Raw genomic sequence first — 23,545 nt, 5'->3', positions numbered from 1 at the left:
GGTAAGGCCTGGAACTGAAGATGCAGAACATCTTTCTCTAACTGGACTGCCACCCTCAGAACCATATGGTGGCCGGTATGGATAGGGACATGATAGTAGACCTGAGGGATGCGTACTGTGGCCATAAAGCAGTCCAAGAAAAGATTGTTCACAGCTGACCTGATGGACTACAAAATCCCTTGCACAGCAGATACCGGTTCAAACACTAAGTTTATTATTGTTCAAAACGAGCCATTTGTTTTTTTGTGTTTTTTTTTTTTTAAAAGAGTAACGTAACAAGGTACATATAAAGTATCTTATACGTCTTGCAAGACGTGGAAGATAGGAAAGATAAATTACATTCCAAAGTGATAAAATGACATATGGCATTTATTTCAGTAAAGGTTGTACAAGAAAAAGGGTCGAATAAAATCCCTGTCACTTCCTGCTCTGGAACTCTTACCAACACCTTTTTCTCTATTATGGAAAAAACCTCAGATGATGGCCGACTGCTTTGTGGGATCTGAAGGGTAATCTGTAACTAGGGGTGCACCGAAATTTCGGCAGCCGAAAATATCGGCCGAAAATGTACCTAATCCATTTCGGCCGATATTGCTACATATCGGCCGAAAATATGGGGTGTGGGATTTGTCACCCACCATCTGCGGGCGGGCGGTTTACTGCATCTTTATTTTACCTTACAATCGTGACGCTCCAGTAAGAACTCTGCAGGCAGAGCGGAGGGCGGCGCAACGTCACTTACTCACGTGACGCGCCTGCTCCGCCTCCTTCATTCATAAAGTGGGCGGAGCAGGTGCGTCACGTGAGTAAGTGACGTTACGCTGCCCTCCGCTCTGCCTGCAGAGTTCTTACTCGAGCGTCACGATTGTAAGGTAAAATAAAGATGCAGTGAGTGATGCTGTGAGCAGCAGGGCCGGGGCTGTTATGGGTAGGGGGATCGGTCTATGGCACTGCTATGGGGAGGGGGGATCTGTGCACTGTTATGGGGAAAGGGATCTGTGCACTGTTATGGGGAAAGGGATCTGTGCACTGTTATGCCCATAACAGTGCACATATCCCCCCCCCTCCATAACAGCGCCACCCACAGATCCCCCTCTCCATAACAGCGCCACCCACAGATCCCCCCCTCCATAACAGCGCCACCCACAGATCCCCCCCTCCATAACAGCGCCACCCACAGATCCCCCCCTCCATAACAGCGCCACCCACAGATCCCCCTCTCCATAACAGCGCCACCCACAGATCCCCCTCTCCATAACAGCGCCACCCACAGATCCCCCTCTCCATAACAGCGCCACCCACAGATCCCCCTCTCCATAACAGCGCCACCCACAGATCCCCCTCTCCATAACAGCGCCACCCACAGATCCCCCTCTCCATAACAGCGCCACCCACAGATCCCCCTCTCCATAACAGCGCCACCCACAGATCCCCCTCTCCATAACAGCGCCACCCACAGATCCCCCTCTCCATAACAGCGCCACCCACAGATCCCCCTCTCCATAACAGCGCCACCCACAGATCCCCCTCTCCATAACAGCGCCACCCACAGATCCCCCTCTCCATAACAGCGCCACCCACAGATCCCCCTCTCCATAACAGCGCCACCCACAGATCCCCCTCTCCATAACAGCGCCACCCACAGATCCCCCTCTCCATAACAGCGCCACCCACAGATCCCCCTCTCCATAACAGCGCCACCCACAGATCCCCCTCTCCATAACAGCGCCACCCACAGATCCCCCTCTCCATAACAGCGCCACCCACAGATCCCCCTCTCCATAACAGCGCCACCCACAGATCCCCCTCTCCATAACAGCGCCACCCACAGATCCCCCTCTCCATAACAGCGCCACCCACAGATCCCCCTCTCCATAACAGCGCCACCCACAGATCCCCCTCTCCATAACAGCGCCACCCACAGATCCCCCTCTCCATAACAGCGCCACCCACAGATCCCCCTCTCCATAACAGCGCCACCCACAGATCCCCCTCTCCATCACAGCGCCACCCACAGATCCCCCTCTCCATAACAGCGCCACCCACAGATCCCCCTCTCCATAACAGCGCCACCCACAGATCCCCCTCTCCATAACAGCGCCACCCACAGATCCCCCTCTCCATAACAGCGCCACCCACAGATCCCCCTCTCCATAACAGCGCCACCCACAGATCCCCCTCTCCATAACAGCGCCACCCACAGATCCCCCTCTCCATAACAGCGCCACCCACAGATCCCCCTCTCCATAACAGCGCCACCCACAGATCCCCCTCTCCATAACAGCGCCACCCACAGATCCCCCTCTCCATAACAGCGCCACCCACAGATCCCCCTCTCCATAACAGCGCCACCCACAGATCCCCCTCTCCATAACAGCGCCACCCACAGATCCCCCTCTCCATCACAGCGCCACCCACAGATCCCCCTCTCCATAACAGCGCCACCCACAGATCCCCCTCTCCATAACAGCGCCACCCACAGATCCCCCTCTCCATAACAGCGCCACCCACAGATCCCCCTCTCCATAACAGCGCCACCCACAGATCCCCCTCTCCATAACAGCGCCACCCACAGATCCCCCTCTCCATAACAGCGCCACCCACAGATCCCCCTCTCCATAACAGCGCCACCCACAGATCCCCCTCTCCATAACAGCGCCACCCACAGATCCCCCTCTCCATAACAGCGCCACCCACAGATCCCCCTCTCCATAACAGCGCCACCCACAGATCCCCCTCTCCATAACAGCGCCACCCACAGATCCCCCTCTCCATAACAGCGCCACCCACAGATCCCCCTCTCCATAACAGCGCCACCCACAGATCCCCCTCTCCATAACAGCGCCACCCACAGATCCCCCTCTCCATAACAGCGCCACCCACAGATCCCCCTCTCCATAACAGCGCCACCCACAGATCCCCCTCTCCATAACAGCGCCACCCACAGATCCCCCTCTCCATAACAGCGCCACCCACAGATCCCCCTCTCCATAACAGCGCCACCCACAGATCCCCCTCTCCATAACAGCGCCACCCACAGATCCCCCTCTCCATAACAGCGCCACCCACAGATCCCCCTCTCCATAACAGCGCCACCCACAGATCCCCCTCTCCATAACAGCGCCACCCACAGATCCCCCTCTCCATAACAGCGCCACCCACAGATCCCCCTCTCCATAACAGCGCCACCCACAGATCCCCCTCTCCATAACAGCGCCACCCACAGATCCCCCTCTCCATAACAGCGCCACCCACAGATCCCCCTCTCCATAACAGCGCCACCCACAGATCCCCCTCTCCATAACAGCGCCACCCACAGATCCCCCTCTCCATAACAGCGCCACCCACAGATCCCCCTCTCCATAACAGCGCCACCCACAGATCCCCCTCTCCATAACAGCGCCACCCACAGATCCCCCTCTCCATAACAGCGCCACCCACAGATCCCCCTCTCCATAACAGCGCCACCCACAGATCCCCCCCTCCATAACAGCGCCACCCACAGATCCCCCACTCCATAACAGCGCCACCCACAGATCCCCCTCTCCATAACAGCGCCACCCACAGATCCCCCTCTCCATAACAGCGCCACCCACAGATCCCCCTCTCCATAACAGCGCCACCCACAGATCCCCCTCTCCATAACAGCGCCACCCACAGATCCCCCTCTCCATAACAGCGCCACCCACAGATCCCCCTCTCCATAACAGCGCCACCCACAGATCCCCCTCTCCATAACAGCGCCACCCACAGATCCCCCTCTCCATAACAGCGCCACCCACAGATCCCCCTCTCCATAACAGAGCCACCCACAGATCCCCCTCTCCATAACAGCGCCAATCATTTAACCCCTTAAGGACGCAGGGCGTACCGGTACGTCCTAACTTGAAATCGGCATTCCGGCGCCCCAGGGGTTAATCGGAACGGGATTTCGGCTGAAATCATTCAGCCGGCATCCCGTAGCAATGCAGGGGGGGGGGGTCATTTGACCCCCCCGCATCGACGATTGCAGAAAACCGCAGGTCAATTCCGCAGGTCAAAACCGCAGGTACCTGGAAGGGAGGTCGCGGTTGATGAGTCTCTCGTTGCGTTCAAGGGGAGACTCAGTTTCCGCCAATATATTCCCACAAAGCGGGCGAGGTATGGCGTGAAGCTATACAAAATTTGTGAGAGTACCTCAGGGTACACTTACAAATTTCGTGTGTACGAGGGGCGAGATTCCCGGATTCAACCCCCAGAATGTCCCCCCACTCTGGGTGTTACCGGGAAACTCGTGTGGGACCTTATGTACCCACTGCTGGATAAGGGTTACCACTTGTACGTGGACAACTTTTATACCAGCATTCCCTTGTTCAGGTCCCTTGCCGCCAGATCCACGTTCGCTTGTGGGACCGTGCGGAAAAATCAACGCGGCCTCCCTGCCTACCCCCTCCAGGTACCTATCCCCAGGGGTGAGACCCGTGCACTTACCAGTGGAAACCTGTTGCTGGTCAGGTATAAGGACAAGAGGGATGTCCTTATGCTGTCCACAATCCACGGTAACGGCATCACCCCAGTCCCTGTGCGAGGTACCGCGGCAACGGTCCTCAAGCCCGATTGTATCGTCGCCTACAATCGGTATATGGGAGGAGTTGATCTCTCGGATCAAGTCCTCAAGCCATATAACGCCATGCGCAAAACCCGGGCATGGTACAAAAAAGTTGCGGTCTACTTGGTGCAGGTTGCCATGTACAACTCTTTTGTACTATCCCGAAGCGCTGGCAGCACAGGGACATTCCTCCAATTCTATGAGGCAGTCCTCAAGGACCTGATCTTTTCGGACCGGGAAAGAGCAGGCCGGAGTACCTCGGGAATTGGAGGCGCCCGGATCGTCCCTGGCCAACACTTTCCAGGTGTGGTCCCCCATACTGGAAAGAAGGGACGAACCCAAAAAAAGTGCAGAGTGTGTCGCAGGAGGGGGATACGGAAGGACACCACTACTCAATGTGACACTTGCCCCGATCATCCGGGCCTCTGCGTTATCGATTGCTTCAGGGAGTATCACACTTCCATGGAGTACTAAATTTTTATAATCCCCAACAGTCCACTAGAGAGAACATAAAAAACTATGGCTCTCAGACTTTGGAGACACGGAAACATTTTTTTTCCCCCAAAAAAATATTAGTTTTAGTGCAGGCATCCTCAAACTGCGGCCCTCCAGATGTTGTAAAACTATAACTCCCAGCATGCCCAGACAACCTACAGCCATCAGCAGGGCATGGTGGGAATTGTAGTTTTACAACATCTGGAGGGCCGCAGTTTTTAGGATGCCTGCTTAGTGTCTCCAAAGTCTGAGAACCATACATATTGGGCATCGTCGCGTGCGTAAAAGTCGTCGCTATAAAAATAACTTTTGCCCAAACGCCTCGGATGAACGGTGTTAAAAATATAAAATAAAAACGGTGCCAAAACACTCATTTTTGGGCAAAATTTCCATTTGAATCCTTTTTGCCGGTAATAAAGCAAGGGTTAACCGCCAAACAAAACTCAATATTTATGGCCCTGATTCTGTAGTTTGCAGAAACACCCCATATGTGGTCGTAAATGGCTATATAGCCGCACGGCAGGGCATAGAACGAAGGGAACTCCATATGGTTTCTAGAAGGCAGATTTTGATGGACAGTTTTTTTTTTGACACCATGTCCCATTAGAAGCCCCCCCTGATGTAGCCTAGACTAGAAACTCCAAAAAAGTGACCCCATCTAAGAAACTACACCCCTCAAGGTATTCAAAAGTTACTTTACAAACTATGTTAACCCTTTAGGTGTTCCACAAAACTAAATAGCGAATGTAGAAACAATTTTAGAATTTTTTTTTTGTTCCATTGCCTCAAAAAAGAGTAATATAGAGCAACCAAAAATCATATTTACCCCTAAAATAGTCCCAAAACAACAACCACCTTATCCCGTAGTTTCCTAGATGGGGTCACTTTTGTGGAGTTTCTACTCTAGGGGTGCATCAGGGGGCTTGAAAGGGTACATGGTGTAAATAAACCAGTCCAGCAAAATCTGCCTTCCAAAAACCATATGACGTTCCCCTTCTTCTATGTCCTGCCGTTTAGCCAAATAGTAGTTTACGACCACATATGGGGTGTTTCTGCAAACTACAGAATCGGGGCAACCCATTTTGAGTTTTGTTTGGCAGTTAACCCTTGTTTTACTCCTGGAAAAAATTGATTATTTTGGAAAATTTTCCAAAAAATAGAAATTTCAAAATTGTTTCTCCATCTGCCATCAACTCTTGTGGAACACCTAAAGGGTTAACAAAGTTTGTAAACCCAGTTTTGAATACCTTGAGGGGTGTACTTTCTTAGATGGAGTCACTTTTTTGAAATTTCTATTCTAGGGGTGCAACAGGGGGCTTCAAATGGGACATGGTATAAACAAAACCAGTCCTGCAAAATCTGCCTTCCAAAACCCATATGGTGTTCCCCTCCTTCTATGTGCTCCCGTTCGGCCAAACAGTAGTTTACGACCACATATGGGGTGTTTCTGCAAACTACAGAATCGGGGCAACCCATTTTGAGTTTTGTTAGGCAGTTAACCCTTGTTTTACTACTGGAAAAAATTGATTATATTGGAAAATTTTCCAAAAAATATAAATTTCAAAATTGTTTCTCCATCTGCCATTAACTCTTGTGGAAGACCTAAAGGGTTAATAAAGTTTGAAAAAACAGTTTTGAATACCTTGAGGGGTGTAGTTTCTAGAATGGGGTCATTTTTGGGAGGTTTCTATTATCTAAGCCTCACAATATGACTTCAAACCTGAACTGGTCCATAAAAAGTGGGATTTTGAAGATTTCAGAAAATTTCAAAATTTGCTTCTAAACTTCTAAGCCTTGTAACATCCCCAAAAAATAAAATATCATTCCCAAAATGCTACAAACATGAAGTAGACATATGGGGAATGTAAAATCATCACAATTTTTGGGGGTATTACTATGTATTACAGAAGTAGAGAAACTGAAAGTTGGAAATTTCCTAATTTTTCAAAATTTTTGGTAAAAATTGTATTTTTTTATGCAAAAAAATTAACTTTTTTGACCCAATTTTAGCAGTGTCATGAAGTACAATATGTGACGAAAAAACAATCTCAGAACGGCCTGGGTAAGTCAAAGCGTTTTAAAGTTATCAGCACTTAAAGTGACAGTGGTCAGATTTGCAAAAAATGGCCAAGTCCTTAAGGTGAAATAGGGCCGAGTCCTTAAGGGGTTAAAAAAAAGTATTTTAAAAGTATTTGGGCAAAAAGGCAGTTTCGGTTAAGGGCATCCTGAATTTTCGGTTTCGGACCAGAATTTTCATTTCGGTGCACCCCTATCTGTAACTACAAATCTCCCTTCTGGAATGCTCTGAATTGATAGCTTTAGGCCGTCCCTTGTGCATGGGCTGTTAGAGATCTTCTGCCATTGAAGAGAAAATTGACAGACTACCTCCGAGAGGGGCCCTGGCGTCCACTGGGACTGCTTTTTTGAGGCATGCGATCCTAAAAAAAAAAAAATCCACCCTCATCTTTCTTTACCCTTAAAGCTCTTTTTATTAAATCTGGGACGGAATGACCTCCTGGGGGGCCGACTAACAGAGGGGAAAACTTTTTTTCTTGTCCGAGGCCTTTTCTAGTAAATAGTCATGGACCGGTCCAAACAAAAACTCACCCTGACAAGGAATAGCACAAAGTTCTGCCTTGGAACTAGCATCCCCATTCCAGCCCTTTAACCAAATTGCCCTACGGGCAGAGTTGGATAAGGCAGAAGCCCTAGTGGAAAATCTTAAAGGGAACCTGTCACCTGGATTTTGTGTATAGAGCTGAGGACATGGGCTGCTAGATGGCCGCTAGCCCATCCGCAATACCGAGTCCCTATAGCTCTGCCGATTTGATACATATGCAAATTAACCTGAGATGAGTCCTGTCCCTGACTCATCTCAGGTTAATTTGCATATGTATCCAATCGTTTTTTTACACCATAAAAGCACACAGAGCTATGGGGACTGGGTATTGATGTGCTAGCGGCCAACTAGAAACCCATGTCCTCAGCTCTATACACAAAATCCCGGTGACAGGTTCCCTTTAAGGAGTCCGCAGAAGCGTCGGCTAAAAAAATCCAAGGCATTATTTATAGTAGGGAAGGAAGAACGCTACTGCTCCCTAGGGGTAGCCTCCTTAATGCGAGCCTCTAACTCCCCCATCCACACTTTTAGGGACCTAGCAACAGAAGTAGCGGCAATAGCAGATTTAAAAGCCGCCGCAGAGGCTTCCCAGTTCTATTTTAAATAAACTTCTGCTCTCTTGTCCATCGGGCCCCTAAGTAAAGCCATATCTTCAAAGGGGAGTGCGGCTTTTCTGGACATTTTCGCCACTGGAGCATCAAGCTCTGGGGCCCTATCCCAAGTAGTGGAGATCTCTTCATCAAACGGATACTACCGCTCCACAGAAGAAGGACCAAAAAACTTCCTATCAGGGTTTTACCACTCTCTGGCAATCACTACTTGAATGTTTTTATGCACGTCAAACACTTTCTTTTCCTGGGACAAACCTTCAAACCGAGTCCTGGACTGATTGCTGTGGCTTCTGATCATCCGACCCCATGGTAGCTCTAACCGCCTCGACTAGGGAGTTAGTGTTCTCAACATGAAACAGTGGATTGATTACCTGCGGCCTCGTCCTCAGAAGATTCATCTGATGACACCCATTCTCCTTCTTCCAAACCAGAAAGTATATCACTGTCACTGGAGGGGGGAGACCTTAGCTGCAGAAGCCCCGGGGCAGCTTTTAATCAAACCGCTAACTGACTCTCTGACCTCTTCAAAGATCTGCTTAATGCTGCCCATTAAAGACAGAGCCAGGCAGAAGGTAGCTTCTTTTTACACACAGTACACCCCCTTTTATTTTGCTCTGGAGGTATTCCTGGAAGACTCCTCAAGCTAGTTTCGCACTAGCGGCAGTGGACTCAGACAGGCTGTTCCGGCGGGTGAACAGCCTGTCGGATCCGTCCTGCTGCTAGTTCATGTGTGCCCCCGGACTGCCGCTCCATCGCCATTGACATTGCTGCAGACCGGGGGCACACGTGAACTAGTGGCAGGACCGATCCGACAGGATGTTCATCCGCCGGAACAGCCTGTCGGAGTCCTTTTTTTCGGATGACAACCAAAAAGACGGATCCGGTATTGCAACGCATTTATCAGATGGACCCGCAAGCGGATTGCCGTAAGTGTGAAAGTACCTTAATTTCTACAAAAAACTAGGGGGTCTAAAAGCCCACTACACCCCTAGATGAATACCTTAGGGCAGTGATGGCTAACCTCTGGCACTCCAGCTGTGGTGAAACTACGACTCCCAGCATGCTCTATTCATTTCTGTGGAGTTCTGAGAACAGCCAAGCAAGTGTGCATCGTGGGAGTTGTAGTTGTACCACAGCTGGAGTGCCGGAGGTTAGCCATCACAGCCTTAGGGGGTCTAGTTTTCAAAATGGGAGTCTTCTATTGTCTTGGCAGCTCAACGCCATTACAAGTGTGCAATGGGGCCTAAAACATTTTCAAGCAAATTTTGTCTCCTGAAAGCCACTGGGTGCTCCTTTATGTTTGGGCCCTGCCGGTTGTCAACGGCAGATTAAGGCCACAATGGTGGTATTTCTGAAGACAGGAGAAATGGGGTGATATATTTTGGGGTGTACTTTATTTTCATGTGCTTTGTAGAAAAAAAAAGTCTTTAAATTGACACTTGTCTAAAAAATGTAAATTTTTTTTTTTTCACCTTCTTAGCATTAATTTCTTTCAAAATCTAGGGGAGACAAAAAACTCATTACACCCATAGATGAATATGTTAAGGGGACTAGTTTTCAAAATGGGGTCCCTTTTGGGGAGGGGGGGTTCTATTATTCTGACACACACAAGCCTCTGCAAACTTGGCTTGCTGCAGGAAAAAATAGGCACTTCAAAAATGTTAAAATTAATGTTAAGTCTCCTAAATTAAAAAAAAATATGTTTTTTGTAAGTGCAGCCAAAATAAAGTAAAGATGTGGAAATATATTTCTGATAAAAATATTGAATAGTATTTATATACGTGAAATACTGCAGTTGAAAATAGAAAAGTATGGCAATTTTTTAAAATTTTCATAGATTTTTAAGTATTTTAATAAAGATACGCATATTTTATCGGTAAAATTTTACCACCTAAGTAAAGTACAATATGTGATGAGAAAACAATGTCAGGATTACTTTGATGCGCGAAACCTTTACAAAGCTATTCTCCGCTAACGTGACATGCCAGATTTCCAAAATCTGGCTTGGTCCTCAACGCCCAAACCGGCTTGGTTACTAAGGGGTTAAAGCGGCGCCTGAGCCTATTTCAGAGCGCCATTTTTCTTCTCCAAATATCACACTTTGGTCCCCTGAAGAACCAGTACATTGGGTAAATTAATCAGTTCCTCCTTTCTAGTGCGATTCAGGTCACAAGATAGGATAAGTGAGGTTGCCTCTTTGGGGGGGGGGGGGGGGGGACAAATTAGGCATATATATCATTTTCCCAAACCCGACTGCACTTTGCTAAACCCTACCATGTCTCTGATCATCATATCCTAAGTAAATCCATGTATTATTTCTGGATTTTCGCATCACCAGATATATACAGAACAAGCGGACGTTTTTGTGCATATTTATCATTATACGGCCACTGACAATGTGAGAAGATATAGATACAATTATCAACATTTTTTAAATTTTGTTTGCTCTATTTTTTTTCGGGAACGGAATTGCAAGTCCGCAATTCCATGCCCGGGCAGCACATGGTGCTGCCCCATAGAAGTGCGGAACGAAATTGCGGACTTGTGAATGGACCCATAGAGGGATTCAAATGAACTTTTCCACAAAGGGGACGGACCCCCCTGCTGACCGGAGAGCAGCAGCATCCTTGTGGAGAAAGTCACTGACCCTTCAAAAAGGTATAGTTTGGTGGGGCCGAGTCCCGAGTCGATCCCTAGAACGAGGAGAGGGGCATTCCCATAGCGGGCTTCTCTCTTTGCTGCAGTAGACAAAGTGAAACGGACTCACAAATCCTATGGGTCCATCCCCTGCAGTGATGAGTGAGGGTCTCGGGACTCAGACCCCCCCCCCCCCCCCCCCCAGATCAAAGCCCACCACTAGGACATATCAAGATTTCCGGAAGCTCTGCGACTCTACCATTTACAGATCACACTGCCGCCAGCAATGGTGTTGGGGGAGCAGCACGACAGATGAAGACTGCTGCCCATCTTACCGGCCATTTACACCATGTAATGGTCAATACAACTTTCACCAGACCAGTAGGGCTTCTTCACATGTGGTCAGTATGCTGTGACCGCGAGAAGATCTTTCCTTTATACCTTATTGCTATGTAGCCTCCATGCCTGAATTTAGCTCACAATCACGGGTGTGAACTATACCCAATAGCCTCGACACACCGCCACTACCCCCAGTATGCGCGGCGCCTCGACACACCGCCACTACCCCCAGTATGCGCGGCGCCTCGACACACCGCCACTACCCCCAGTATGCGCGGCGCCTCGACACACCGCCACTACCCCCAGTATGCGCGGCGCCTCGACACACCGCCACTACCCCCAGTATGCGCGGCGCCTCGACACACCGCCACTACCCCCAGTATGCGCGGCGCCTCGACACACCGCCACTACCCCCAGTATGCGCGGCGCCTCGACACACCGCCACTACCCCCAGTATGCGCGGCGCCTCGACACACCGCCACTACCCCCAGTATGCGCGGCGCCACGACACACCGCCACTACCCCCAGTATGCGCGGCGCCTCGACACACCGCCACTACCCCCAGTATGCGCGGCGCCTCGACACACCGCCACTACCCCCAGTATGCGCGGCGCCTCGACACACCGCCACTACCCACAGTATGCGCGGCGCCACGACACACCGCCACTACCCCCAGTATGCGCGGCGCCTCGACACACCGCCACTACCCCCAGTATGCGCGGCACACGACAAACCGCCACTACCCCCAGTATGTACGGCACACGAAACACTACCCCCAGTATGTACGGCACACGACACACTACCCCCAGTATGCACGGCGTACAACACACTACTCCCAGTATGTATGGCACACGACACACCCCCTTAGTACAGGTAGCATGCTACATACCACCACTTCCCCAGTATAATACTCTATACCTCACAGTATACACAGCACACTACATACCACCACTTCCCCAGTATGCTCTACACCTCACAGTATACACAGCACACTACATACCACCACTACCCCCAGTATGCTCTATACTACCCCCAGTATGCTCTACACCTCACAGCATACACGGCACCGTGCAGTGTCAGTCCTATGTACTAACGGACGGGGAAGGAGGACGAGGCCTGTCGTACACTCTTCACACCAGGCAGGCTGGATATAGACACCAGCAGAGCGGACCATTCCAGCCGTACAGAACAGGTAACCACGAGCTTCCTGACGCGCAGGTCTCCAGACTCATGGTGGCCGCCATGTTCCAGCGGACAAAGAAGAGGGCATGGCGCCTCCTCTCCCCGGCACTCACCCTTCTCCTCTCTTCTTACTCGTGGCATAATCCTCGCCCAGGTCCAGTCGGTGCCGCTTGGACATGTTCGCCGCTTCTCCTCCCGGTACGCTAGGCCTAGCGGCTCCGAGGTCACGTGTCTAAGACGGGTCCACAGAGAAACAACGCGAATCGCGGCTCAAGAGGGCCCAGAGAGGAGGCGAAAGGCGCCTGCGCAAAGACAAAAGCGGGAAAGGGGGTCGGCTAGAGAGGCGTGACGTCAGCAAACAAACAAAAACTGCGATTGGACGATCGGAAGAAGCGTAATGAGTGGAGGACGCTCAGCCAATTGAACCGCAGCACGTAAAGTGAGGGGTGACGTCACCGCGCTCTTGGGTTGCTGTGCTTGTGCTAATGTGCTGCTAACTGTCTGGGGGGAATTGCGTCAGAAGCTGCGTGGTGTGTGCGTGCTCTGTGCGTGGTGTGTGCGTGCGTGCTCTGAACATGTGATAACGTGTATAGAGAGGAAATCACAAATGCCATTTATTAGCAAAAGAGACTCGTTTTGTGAGAAAACCACCACATAATACACACTAGAGCACGAGGCTGAAGTTGGTTTCTTATTCACATCATTTGTATTTTTTATTTTGAGGACATCTTATCAACAGTAACAGGAAAAGATGCAGTGAGCTGTCTTTAACCACCTCCGGACCGCCTAACGCAGATTCGCGTTCCGGAGGTGGCAGCCCTGCGCAGAGTCACGCATATATGCTTCATCTCGCGATGGCCGAGATTTCCTGTGAACGCGCGCACACAGGAACGGAAGGTAAGCGAGTGGATCTCCAGCCTGCCAGCGGCGATCGTTCGCTGGCAGGCTGGAGATGTGATTTTTTTAACCCCTAACAGGTATATTAGACGCTGTTTTGATAACAGCGTCTAATATACCTGCTACCTGGTCCTCTGGTGGTCCCCTTTGTTTGGATCGACCACCAGAGGACACAGGTAGCTCAGTAATATGTTGCACCAAGCACCACTACACTACACCCCCCCCCTGTCACTTATTAACCCCTTATTCACCCTTGATCACCCCTGATCACCCCATATAGACTCCCTGATCACCCCCCTGTCATTGATTACCCCCCTGTCATTGATCAACCCCCTGTAAAGCTCCATTCAGATGTCCGCATGATTTTTACGGATCCACTGATAGATGGATCGGATCCGCAAAACACATACAGGCGTCTCCCTGGAGCCTTCCAGGGGGGGTGATCACCCCATATAGACTCCCTGATCACCCCCCTGTCATTGATCACCCCCCCCTGTCATTGATCACCCCCCCTGTCATTGATCACCCCCCTGTCATTGATCACCCTCTGTAAGGCTCCATTCAGACATTTTTTTTGGCCCAAGTTAGCAGAATTTTTTTTTTTTTCTTACAAAGTCTCATATTCCACTAACTTGTGTCAAAAAATAAAATCTCACATGAAGTCACCATACCCCTCACGGAATCCAAATGCGTAAAATCTTTTAGACATTTATATTCCAGACTTCTTCTCACGCTTTAGGGCCCCTAGAATGCCAGGGCAGTATAAATACCCCACATGTGACCCCATTTCGAAAAGAAGGCACCCCCAGGTATTCCGTGAGGGGCATATTGAGTCCATGAAAGATTGAAATTTTTGTCCCAAGTTAGCGGAAAGGGAGACTTTGTGAGAAAAAAATAAATAAAATCAATTTCCGCTAACTTGTGCAAAAAAAAAAAAAAATTCTATGAACTCGCCATGCCCCTCATTGAATACCTTGGGGTGTCTTCTTTCCAAAATGGGGTCACATGTGGGGTATTTATACTGCCCTGGCATTTTAGGGGCCCTAAAGCGTGAGAAGAAGTCTGGGATCCAAATGTCTAAAAATGCCCTCATAAAAGGAATGTGGGCCCCTTTGAGCATCTAGGCTGCAAAAAAGTGTCACACATCTGGTATCGCCGTACTCAGGAGAAGTTGGGCAATGTGTTTTGGGGTGTCATTTTACATATACCCATGCTGGGTGAGATAAATATCTTGGTCAAATGCCAACTTTGTATAAAAAAATGGGAAAAGTTGTCTTTTGCCGAGATATTTCTCTCACCCAGCATGAGTATATGTAAAAAGACACCCCAAAACACATTCCCCAACTTCTCCTGAATACGGCGATACCACATGTGTGACACTTTTTTGCAGCCTAGGTGGGCAAAGGGGCCCACATTCCAAAGAGCACCTTTAGGATTTCACAGGTCATTTACCTACTTACCACACATTAGGGCCCCTGGAAAATGCCAGGGCAGTATAACTACCCCACAAGTGACCCCATTTTGGAAAGAAGACACCCCAAGGTATTCCGTGAGGGGCATGGCGAGTTCCTAGAATTTTATATTTTTTGTCACAAGTTAGCGGAAAATGATGATTTATTTTATTTTATTTTTTTTCCTTACAAAGTCTCATATTCCACTAACTTGTGACAAAAAATAAAAACTTCCATGAACTCACTATGCCCATCACGAAATACCTTGGGGTGTCTTCTTTCCAAAATGGGTCACTTGTGGGGTAGTTATACTGCCCTGGCATTCTAGGGGCCCAAATGTGTGGTAAGACGTTTGAAATCAAAATGTGTAAAAAATGACCGGTGAAATCCGAAAGGTGCTCTTTGGAATATGGGCCCCTTTGCCCACCTAGGCTGCAAAAAAGTGTCACACATGTGGTATCTCCGTACTCAGGAGAAGTTGGGGAATGTGTTTTGGGGTGTCATTTTACATATACCCATGCTGGGTGAGAGAAATATCTTGGCAAAAGACAACTTTTCCCATTTTTTTATACAAAGTTGGCATTTGACCAAGATATTTATCTCACCCAGCATGGTTATATGTAAAATGACACCCCAAAACACATTCCCCAACTTCTCCTGAATACGGAGATACCAGATGTGTGACACTTTTTTGCAGCCTAGGTGGGCAAAGGGGCCCACATTCCAAAGAGCACCTTTCGGATTTCACCGGCCATTTTTTACAGAATTTGATTTCAAACTCCTTACCACACATTTGGGTCCCTAGAATGCCAGGGCAGTATAACTACCCCACAAGTGACCCCATTTTGGAAAGAAGACACCCCAAGGTATTCGCTGATGGGCATAGTGAGTTCATGGAAGTTTTTATTTTTTGTCACAAGTTAGTGGAATATGAGACTTTGTAAGAAAAGAAAAAAAAAATAATAATAATAATTATTTTCCGCTAACTTGTGACAAAAAATAAAAAGTTCTATGAACTCACTATGCCCATCAGCGAATACCTTAGGGTGCCTACTTTCCGAAATGGGGTCATTTGTGGGGTGTTTGTACTGTCTGGCCATTGTAGAACCTCAGGAAACATGACAGGTGCTCAGAAAGTCAGAGCTGCTTCAAAAAGCGGAAATTCACATTTTTGTACCATAGTTTGTAAACGCTATAACTTTTACCCAAACCATTTTTTTTTTATCAAAGACATGTAGAACAATAAATTAAGAGCAAAATTTATATATGGATGTCGTTTTTTTTTGCAAAATTTTACAACTGAAAGTGAAAAATGTCATTTTTTTGCAAAAAAATCGTTAAATTTCGATTAATAACAAAAAAAGTAAAAATGTCAGCAGCAATGAAATACCACCAAATGAAAGCTCTATTAGTGAGAAGAAAAGGAGGTAAAATTCATTTGGGTGGTAAGTTGCATGACCGAGCAATAAACGGTGAAAGTAGTGTAGGTCAGAAGTGTAAAAAGTGGCCTGGTCTTTCAGGGTGTTTAAGCTATGGGGGCTGAGGTGGTTAAAGGGGTTGTCCGGGATTGGGGACATTGGTTTAATTGTTTAACAAGGACATAAATATCTCCTACATGACTGTCCTAACCTTCCCTCCCCCGTATTCATTACACAAATTCTCAGCCGGAAGTGAGTCTTTTCTCACAATCAGTGACGTAGAGGGTCCCTTCTGCAGAGTCACCATCAGCCGCAGGCGTTATGCAGAGCGCTCGGAGGGGCGGTACCTCAGCGGCAACAGATCGCGCTAAGCCACGCCCCTCCAGTCCGGTGACGTCACCCGGCAGGGCGTGTTGTTCACAATGAAGGAGGCAAGGGAACTATATGGAATATGATTCAAGGGGGGGCGGATGCATGGAGGACGTAGCGATGTGCGGCAGGAGGCGGAATAACAATGAGGGGGCGGAGTCACAGCGGAGATGAGAGTTGTCTGAAAGCACGTGATGCCGCGCTGTGCTGGGACCCACAGTGCAGAGCGGCAGGAAGTTAGACAAAAATAAACAGAGATGTAAACAGTGCGTGGGAGACCGTCAGCGCCATGTAGAAATGGCAAAAATACCTTAAAACATATGGGGGGACCTAGAATCACCTGTCAACAGTGAGTACACTTAAAAAAAAAAAAAATTTGATCCCGGACAACCCCTTTATCGCAAATCAATTGAAAGCAGCATTAAAATACAAAAGATGGGCACAAATTGGGCATCAAAGAGGGCTAAAAAAAAAAAGTGTAATTTAAAGTGGTTGTCTCATCATGGATAATGGGGGCATATCGCTAGGATATGCCCCCATTGTCTTATAGGTGCGGGTCCCACCGCTGGGACTCACACCTACAGTGCCTTGCAAAAGTATTCACCCCCCTTGACTTTTTATTGTTTTGTTACATTACAGCCTTAAGTTCAATGTTTTGTTCGACACATCGCGGATCGGGTTGACAGATTACTGGGAGGGGTTGGAGAAGATCCAGCGGTCATGGTCCATATCGGAACCAATGACAAAGTTAGGGGTAGGTGGAGAGTCCTTAAAAATGATTTCAGGGATTTAGGTAAAAAACTTATGGCAAGGACCTCAAAGGTAGTATTTTCCGAAATACTGCCTGTACCACGAGCCACACAAGAAAGGCAGTGGGAGATTAGGGAGATTAACAAGTGGCTCAAGAACTGGTGTAGGAAGGAGGGGTTTGGGTTCCTGGAGAACTGGGCCAACTTCTCTGTCAGCTACAGGCTCTATCGTAGGGACGGGCTGCACCTCAATAGGGAAGGGGGAGTTGTATTGGGGGAGAAGATGGCTAGAAGGTTGGAGGAGTGTTTAAACTAGGGACTGGGGGGAGGGTAATTACACTATAGGAGGGGAAGATAGTGCAGATAGAGACCGGGGGCAAGGTAGTGGGTCTAGGGGAGGAATGGAAGGAGGGACTAGAACAGTTCAGAAGGAAAGGTGCAGGGTAAAAAATATACATAAACCTCTCAAATGTATGTATACTAATGCCCGAAGCCTGACTAATAAAACTGGGGAACTGGAATTAGTGATGTGTGAGGAGGACTATGACAGTGGGAATAACTGAGACATGGCTGGATGATACCTATGACTGGGCAGTTAACGTACAAGGTTACAGTCTGTTTAGAAAGGATCGTCAAAACCGGAGAGGGGAAGGGGTCTGCCTTTATGTAAAGTCCTGTCTAAAGCCCACAGTCCGAGAAAATATAAGTGAGGGACATGAACATGTGGAGTCACTGTGGGTAGAGATACATGGAGCTAAAAACAACAATAAATTACTAATAGAAGTTTACTATAAACCACCTAATATACCAGGGTCCGCAGAAAATCTACTACTAAACTAGATAGACGAGGCGGCAAATCATAATGAGGTGGTTATTATGGGGGACTTCAACTACTAAGATATAGACTGGGAAACTGAAAGCTGTACATCCCATAAAGGAAACAGGTTCTTGGCAATAACCAAAGACAAATGTAGTAATAGAGTAATGAGCGAGCACTCATACACTTGGCAACCAGATTGACATGTGCAGAAAATATTTATTAAATCCCCATAAAATACAAGTAATAAAATTTATAAGAACAATGTAGCAATAATATACAACATTACAGTCACATATATTGTGGTAGATATGATCGACACTATATTCATATGACTCAATAGTGTCGATAAATTCAATAATATATATCACACCAAAAAACTTCAAGTATATGCTGTTATTTGGGAAAGAGGGGGTATTATCTTCTAGAGCTCTATCCCAATTTGGGAAACTGAATGTCACTGAAAATGTTGTAGGTGTATTCACTGGGAGCGCAATATGTTCATAAAGTGTCCACAGGAATCCTGATAATGTGAAAAGTCTCTTATAGCTGATCCTTTTAAGCTCGATATGAGCTTTGGATTGAAGAAAACTTTAAATCGATATTTGGCTTACCGTCTAGCGTCTGCTGTCTCCCTATTGCTTCAATGGAGCTTTAAATATTTGCCGGCTTAGTCAGTCGCTCCATACAGCAAGCTGGTTTAAATTTCGCAGGAGTTCCAAAGATCGCAGGAGTTGCCACTCTGTTCCGCAATTTCCTTTGGTGCAGCTTTCGACGATAAGAATAGTTAATCCTTTACTGTAGAGATTTTCTTCTGTATGGCCATACAGTATTATCAGAGGCTTTTCAATGCAGGTACATCACTTGTTTCACCATACGCGTACCATACCTTAACTACTTGCTAGTGAGCCACCACAACCTACCACTGTTTTTTAATAACCAAAGACAATTACCTTTCCCAACTGGTTCAGGATCCGACTAGAGGGACAGTCATACTGGACTTAGTATTAACCAATAGGCCTGACAGAACAACAGACTTGCAGGTTAATGGACACCTGGGAAATAGTGACCATAAAGTAATAACCTTCCAATTATCATTCAAAAGGATGTTTCTTCAGGGAGGAACAAAAATACCAAACTTCAAAAAAGCTACATAGGCCTAACTAACTGGGACAAAGTCCTAAAAAAAAAAATACAGCGACAAAATGGGATATTTTTAAAAACATCCTAAAATCTAATTGTGAGAGGTACAAACCTTATGGGAATAAAGGGTTAAGGAAAAACAAAAAACAATGTGGATAAATAGAACTGAAAAGAAAGCAAAAAATGACAAAAAAAAGCATTTAAATCACTAAAACAGGAGCGTAGTGAGGAAGTACTGAAAAATTATAAAGGAAAAAAATAGAATATGTAAAAAACAAATAAGAGCAGCCAAACTAGAGACCGAGAGATTAATTGCCAAAGAGCAAAACTAACCCTAAAATGTTCTTCAATTATATAAATGTTAAAAAGTATAAATCTGAAGGTGTCGGCCCTTTAAAGAGTAATGAGGGGGGATTCGCAGAGAGCGACGAGAGAAAGCAAAGCTGTTAAATATTTTTTTCTCCAATGTATTCACTGAGGAAAATAAACTGTCAGATGAAATGCTGAATGTAAAAATAAATTTCCCATTAAAAGTGTCCTGTCTGACCCAGGAAGAAGTACAACAGCAACTTAAAAAGATTAAAATAGACAAATCGCCAGGACCGGATGGCATACACCCCCGTATCCTAAGGGAATTAAGAAATGTCATAGCTAGACCCTTATTTCTGATATTTGCGGACTCTATACTGACAGGGAATGTTCCACAGGATTGGCGCATAGCAAATGTGGTGCCAATATTCAAAAAGGGTCCAAAAACAGAGCCTGGAAACTATAGGCCGGTAAGTTTAACATCTGTTGTGGGTAAACTGTTTGAAGGTTTTCTAATAGATGCTATCTTGGAGGATCTCAACAGAAATAAGCAAATAACGCCATATCAGCATGGCTTCATGAGGGATCGGTCATGTCCGATCCCATTTTATCAGTTTCTATGAGGAGGTAAGTTCTAGACTTGACAGCGGCGAATCAATGGATGTTGTATATCTGGACTTCTCCAAAGCATTTGACACTGTACTACATAAAAGGTTAGTATATAAAATGAGAATGCTCGGACTGGGAGAAAACATCTGTATGTGGGTAAGTAACTGGCTCAATGATAGCACTGTTGAAACGCTACCTGGTCGTGGCAGAAAGAAGATGCTGACTTCGACTGCTGTGCGCTACCTGAAGCGCAAAGTGGAGAAAAGTCCCCGTGTGACGGCTGAGGAACTGAAAAAAGATTTGTCAGATGTGGGTACTGAAGTTTCAGCTCAGACAATAAGGCGCACACTGCGTAATGAAGGCCTCCATGCCAGAACTCCCAGGCGCACCCCCTTGCTGTCTCCAAAGAATAAGAAGAGTCGACTGCAGTATGCCAAAAGTCATGTGGACAAACCACAAAAGTTTTGGGATAGTGTTCTGTGGACTGATGAAACTAAATTAGAACTGTTTGGGCCCATGGATCAACGCTATGTTTGGAGGAGGAAGAACAAGGCCTATGAAGAAAAGAACACCTTGCCTACTGTGAAGCATGGCGGGGGGGGGTCAATCATGCTTTGGGGCTGTTTTGCTTCTACAGGTACAGGGAAGCTTCAGCGTGTGCAAGGTACCATGAATTCTCTTCAGTACCAGGAGATATTGGATGAAAATGTGATGCAGTCCGTCACAAACCTGAGGCTTGGGAGACGTTGGACCTTTCAACAGGACAATGATCCCAAGCATACCTCCAAGTCCACTAGAGCATGGTTGCAGATTAAAGGCTGGAACATTTTGAAGTGGCCATCGCAGTCACCAGACTTAAATCCGATTGAGAACCTCTGGTGGGACTTAAAGAAAGCAGTTGCAGCGCGCAAGCCTAAGAATGTGACTGAACTGGAGGCTTTTGCCCATGAAGAATGGGCGAAGATACCCGTAGATCGCTGCAAGACACTTGTGTCAAGCTATGCTTCACGTTTAAAAGCTGTTATAACTGGAAAAGGATGTCTTACTAAGTACTAAGATTGAATGTCACTTGGGGGTTGAATAAAACTGATAATGATGTGAGCACAGAAAATACATTTGTGGTTATTTAATTATAAATGTTATGTTATATTTGTCTGACTTACAAGTGCCTCTTTGATTTAATTGTAAACAAGAGGACTGAAATGATCAAAATCAATGTCAAACTGGCCAAAACACTCAATTTCAGTGGGGGTTGAATAATTTTGAACACAACTGTATGGCTTAACGCGTTTCGGGGACAGTATTCCCCTTCCTCAAGAGCAGGTGCAAGTACATAAGCATATACGGTAGTTTAAAAGTACAGCTTTAAAAACACTGGACAAATATACCTATAAATAAGGTATATTTGTCCAGTGTTTTTAAAGCTGTACTTTTAAACTATATGCTTATGCCATCACAGCCAGAAAATTAGTGTAAGTTGATGGTGATTTTTATTCAGAAAAACGTCAAATGCAGCTTTCCTTGTGCGAACGTTTTCGGCCGACAATTCAGCCTTCGTCAGGCACTACAATTGTACAATGAAATATAATCAAAATAAGGTTTGTGTTGACATACATAAAAAGTTATGCAGATATATAGCGTAAAGAATCACTATGCAGAATATATACTGCTCAAAAAAATAAAGGGAACACAAAAATAACACATCCTAGATCTGAATTAATTAAATATTCTTCTGAAATACTTTGTTCTTTACATAGTTGAATGTGCTGACAACAAAATCAAATTTTTTAACCCATGGAGGTCTGGATTTGGAGTCACACTCAAAATTAAAGTGGAAAAACACACTACAGGCTGATCCAACTTTGATGTAATGTCCTTAAAACAAGTCAAAATGAGGCTCAGTAGTGTGTGTGGCCTCCACGTGCCTGTATGACCTCCCTACAATGCCTGTGCATGCTCCTGATGAGGTGGTCGACGGTCTCCTGAGGGATCTCCTCCCAGACCTGAACTAAAGCATCTGCCAACTCCTGGACAGTCTGTGGTGCAACGTGACGTTGGTGGATAGAGCGAGACGTGATGTCCCAGATGTGCTCAATTGGATTCAGGTGTGGGGAACGGGCGGGCCAGTCCATAGCATCAATGCCTTCGTCTTGCAGGAACTGCTGACACACTCCAGCCACATGAGGTCTAGCATTGTCTTGCATTAGGAGGAACCCAGGGCCAACCGCACCAGCATATGGTCTCACAAGGGGTCTGAGGATCTCATCTCGGTACCTAATGGCAGTCAGGCTACCTCTGGCGAGCACATGGAGGGCTGTGCGGCCCTCCAAAGAAATACCACCCCACACCATTACTGACCTAATGCCAAATCGGTCATGCTGGAGGATGTTGCAGACAGCAGAACGTTCTCCACGGCGTCTCCAGACTCTGTCACGTCTGTCACATGTGCTCAGTGTGAACCTGCTTTCATCTGTGAAGACCACAGGGCGCCAGTGGCGAATTTGCCAATCTTGGTGTTTTCTGGCAAATGCCAAACGTCCTGCACGGTGTTGGGCTGTAACCCCAACCCCCACCTGTGGATGTCGGGCCCTCATATCACCCTCATGGAGTCTGTTTCTGACCGTTTGAGCAGACACATGCACATTTGTGGCCTGCTGGAGATCATTTTGCAGGGCTCTGGCAGTGCTCCTCCTGTTCCTCCTTGCACAAAGCGGAGGTAGCGGTCCTGCTGCTGGGTTGTTGCCCTCCTACGGCCTCCTCCACGTCTCCTGATGTACTGGCCTGTCTCCTGGTAGCGCCTCCATGCTCTGGACACTACGCTGACAGACACAGCAAACCTTCTTTCCACAGCTCGCATTGATGTGCCATCCTGGATAAGCTGCACTCCCTGAGCCACTTGTGTGGGTTGTAGACTCTGTCTCATGCTACCACTAGAGGGAAAGCACCGCCAGCATTCAAAAGTGACCAAAACATCAGCCAGGAAGCATAGGAACTGAGAAGTGGTCAGGTCACCACCTGCAGAACCACTCCTTTATTGGGGGTGTCTTGCTAATTGCCTATAATTTCCACCTGTTGTCTATCCCATTTGCACAACAGCACGTGAAATTGATTGTCACTCGGTGTTGCTTCCTAAGTGGACAGTTTGATTTCACAGAAGTGAAGATTGACTTGGAGTTACATTGTGTTGTTTAAGTGTTCCCTTTATTTTTTTGAGCAGTGTATATACATTCAAGATATGCCGTCATATAATAGTATTTTTCGTTTATGCCTGGAGGAATAAAACGGAGGAAAACAACAGAATGTCATCTAGG

The 23,545-nt window shown here is 47.1% G+C and overlaps 1 protein-coding gene across 1 annotated transcript in view; it reads right to left on the bottom strand.

Annotated features, from left to right (window-relative positions):
* DHX15 (DEAH-box helicase 15) overlaps positions 1–12,778 on the bottom strand; it is a 65,371-nt gene extending 52,593 nt beyond the window's left edge. Inside the window, exon 1 of the mRNA XM_040419026.1 lies at positions 12,586–12,778. Coding sequence (XP_040274960.1) covers positions 12,586–12,650 — 65 coding nt within the window. The 5' untranslated portion in view covers positions 12,651–12,778. The remainder of the gene's footprint in view (positions 1–12,585) is intronic.
* Positions 12,779–23,545: the final 10,767 nt, after the last annotated feature.

This window comes from Bufo bufo, chromosome 2, assembly GCF_905171765.1.
Source record: "Bufo bufo chromosome 2, aBufBuf1.1, whole genome shotgun sequence".
In the NCBI taxonomy this organism is placed as follows: domain Eukaryota; kingdom Metazoa; phylum Chordata; class Amphibia; order Anura; family Bufonidae; genus Bufo; species Bufo bufo.
Note: the sequence above shows the minus strand (reverse complement) of the source record. Positions and strands in the feature narration are given on the sequence as shown.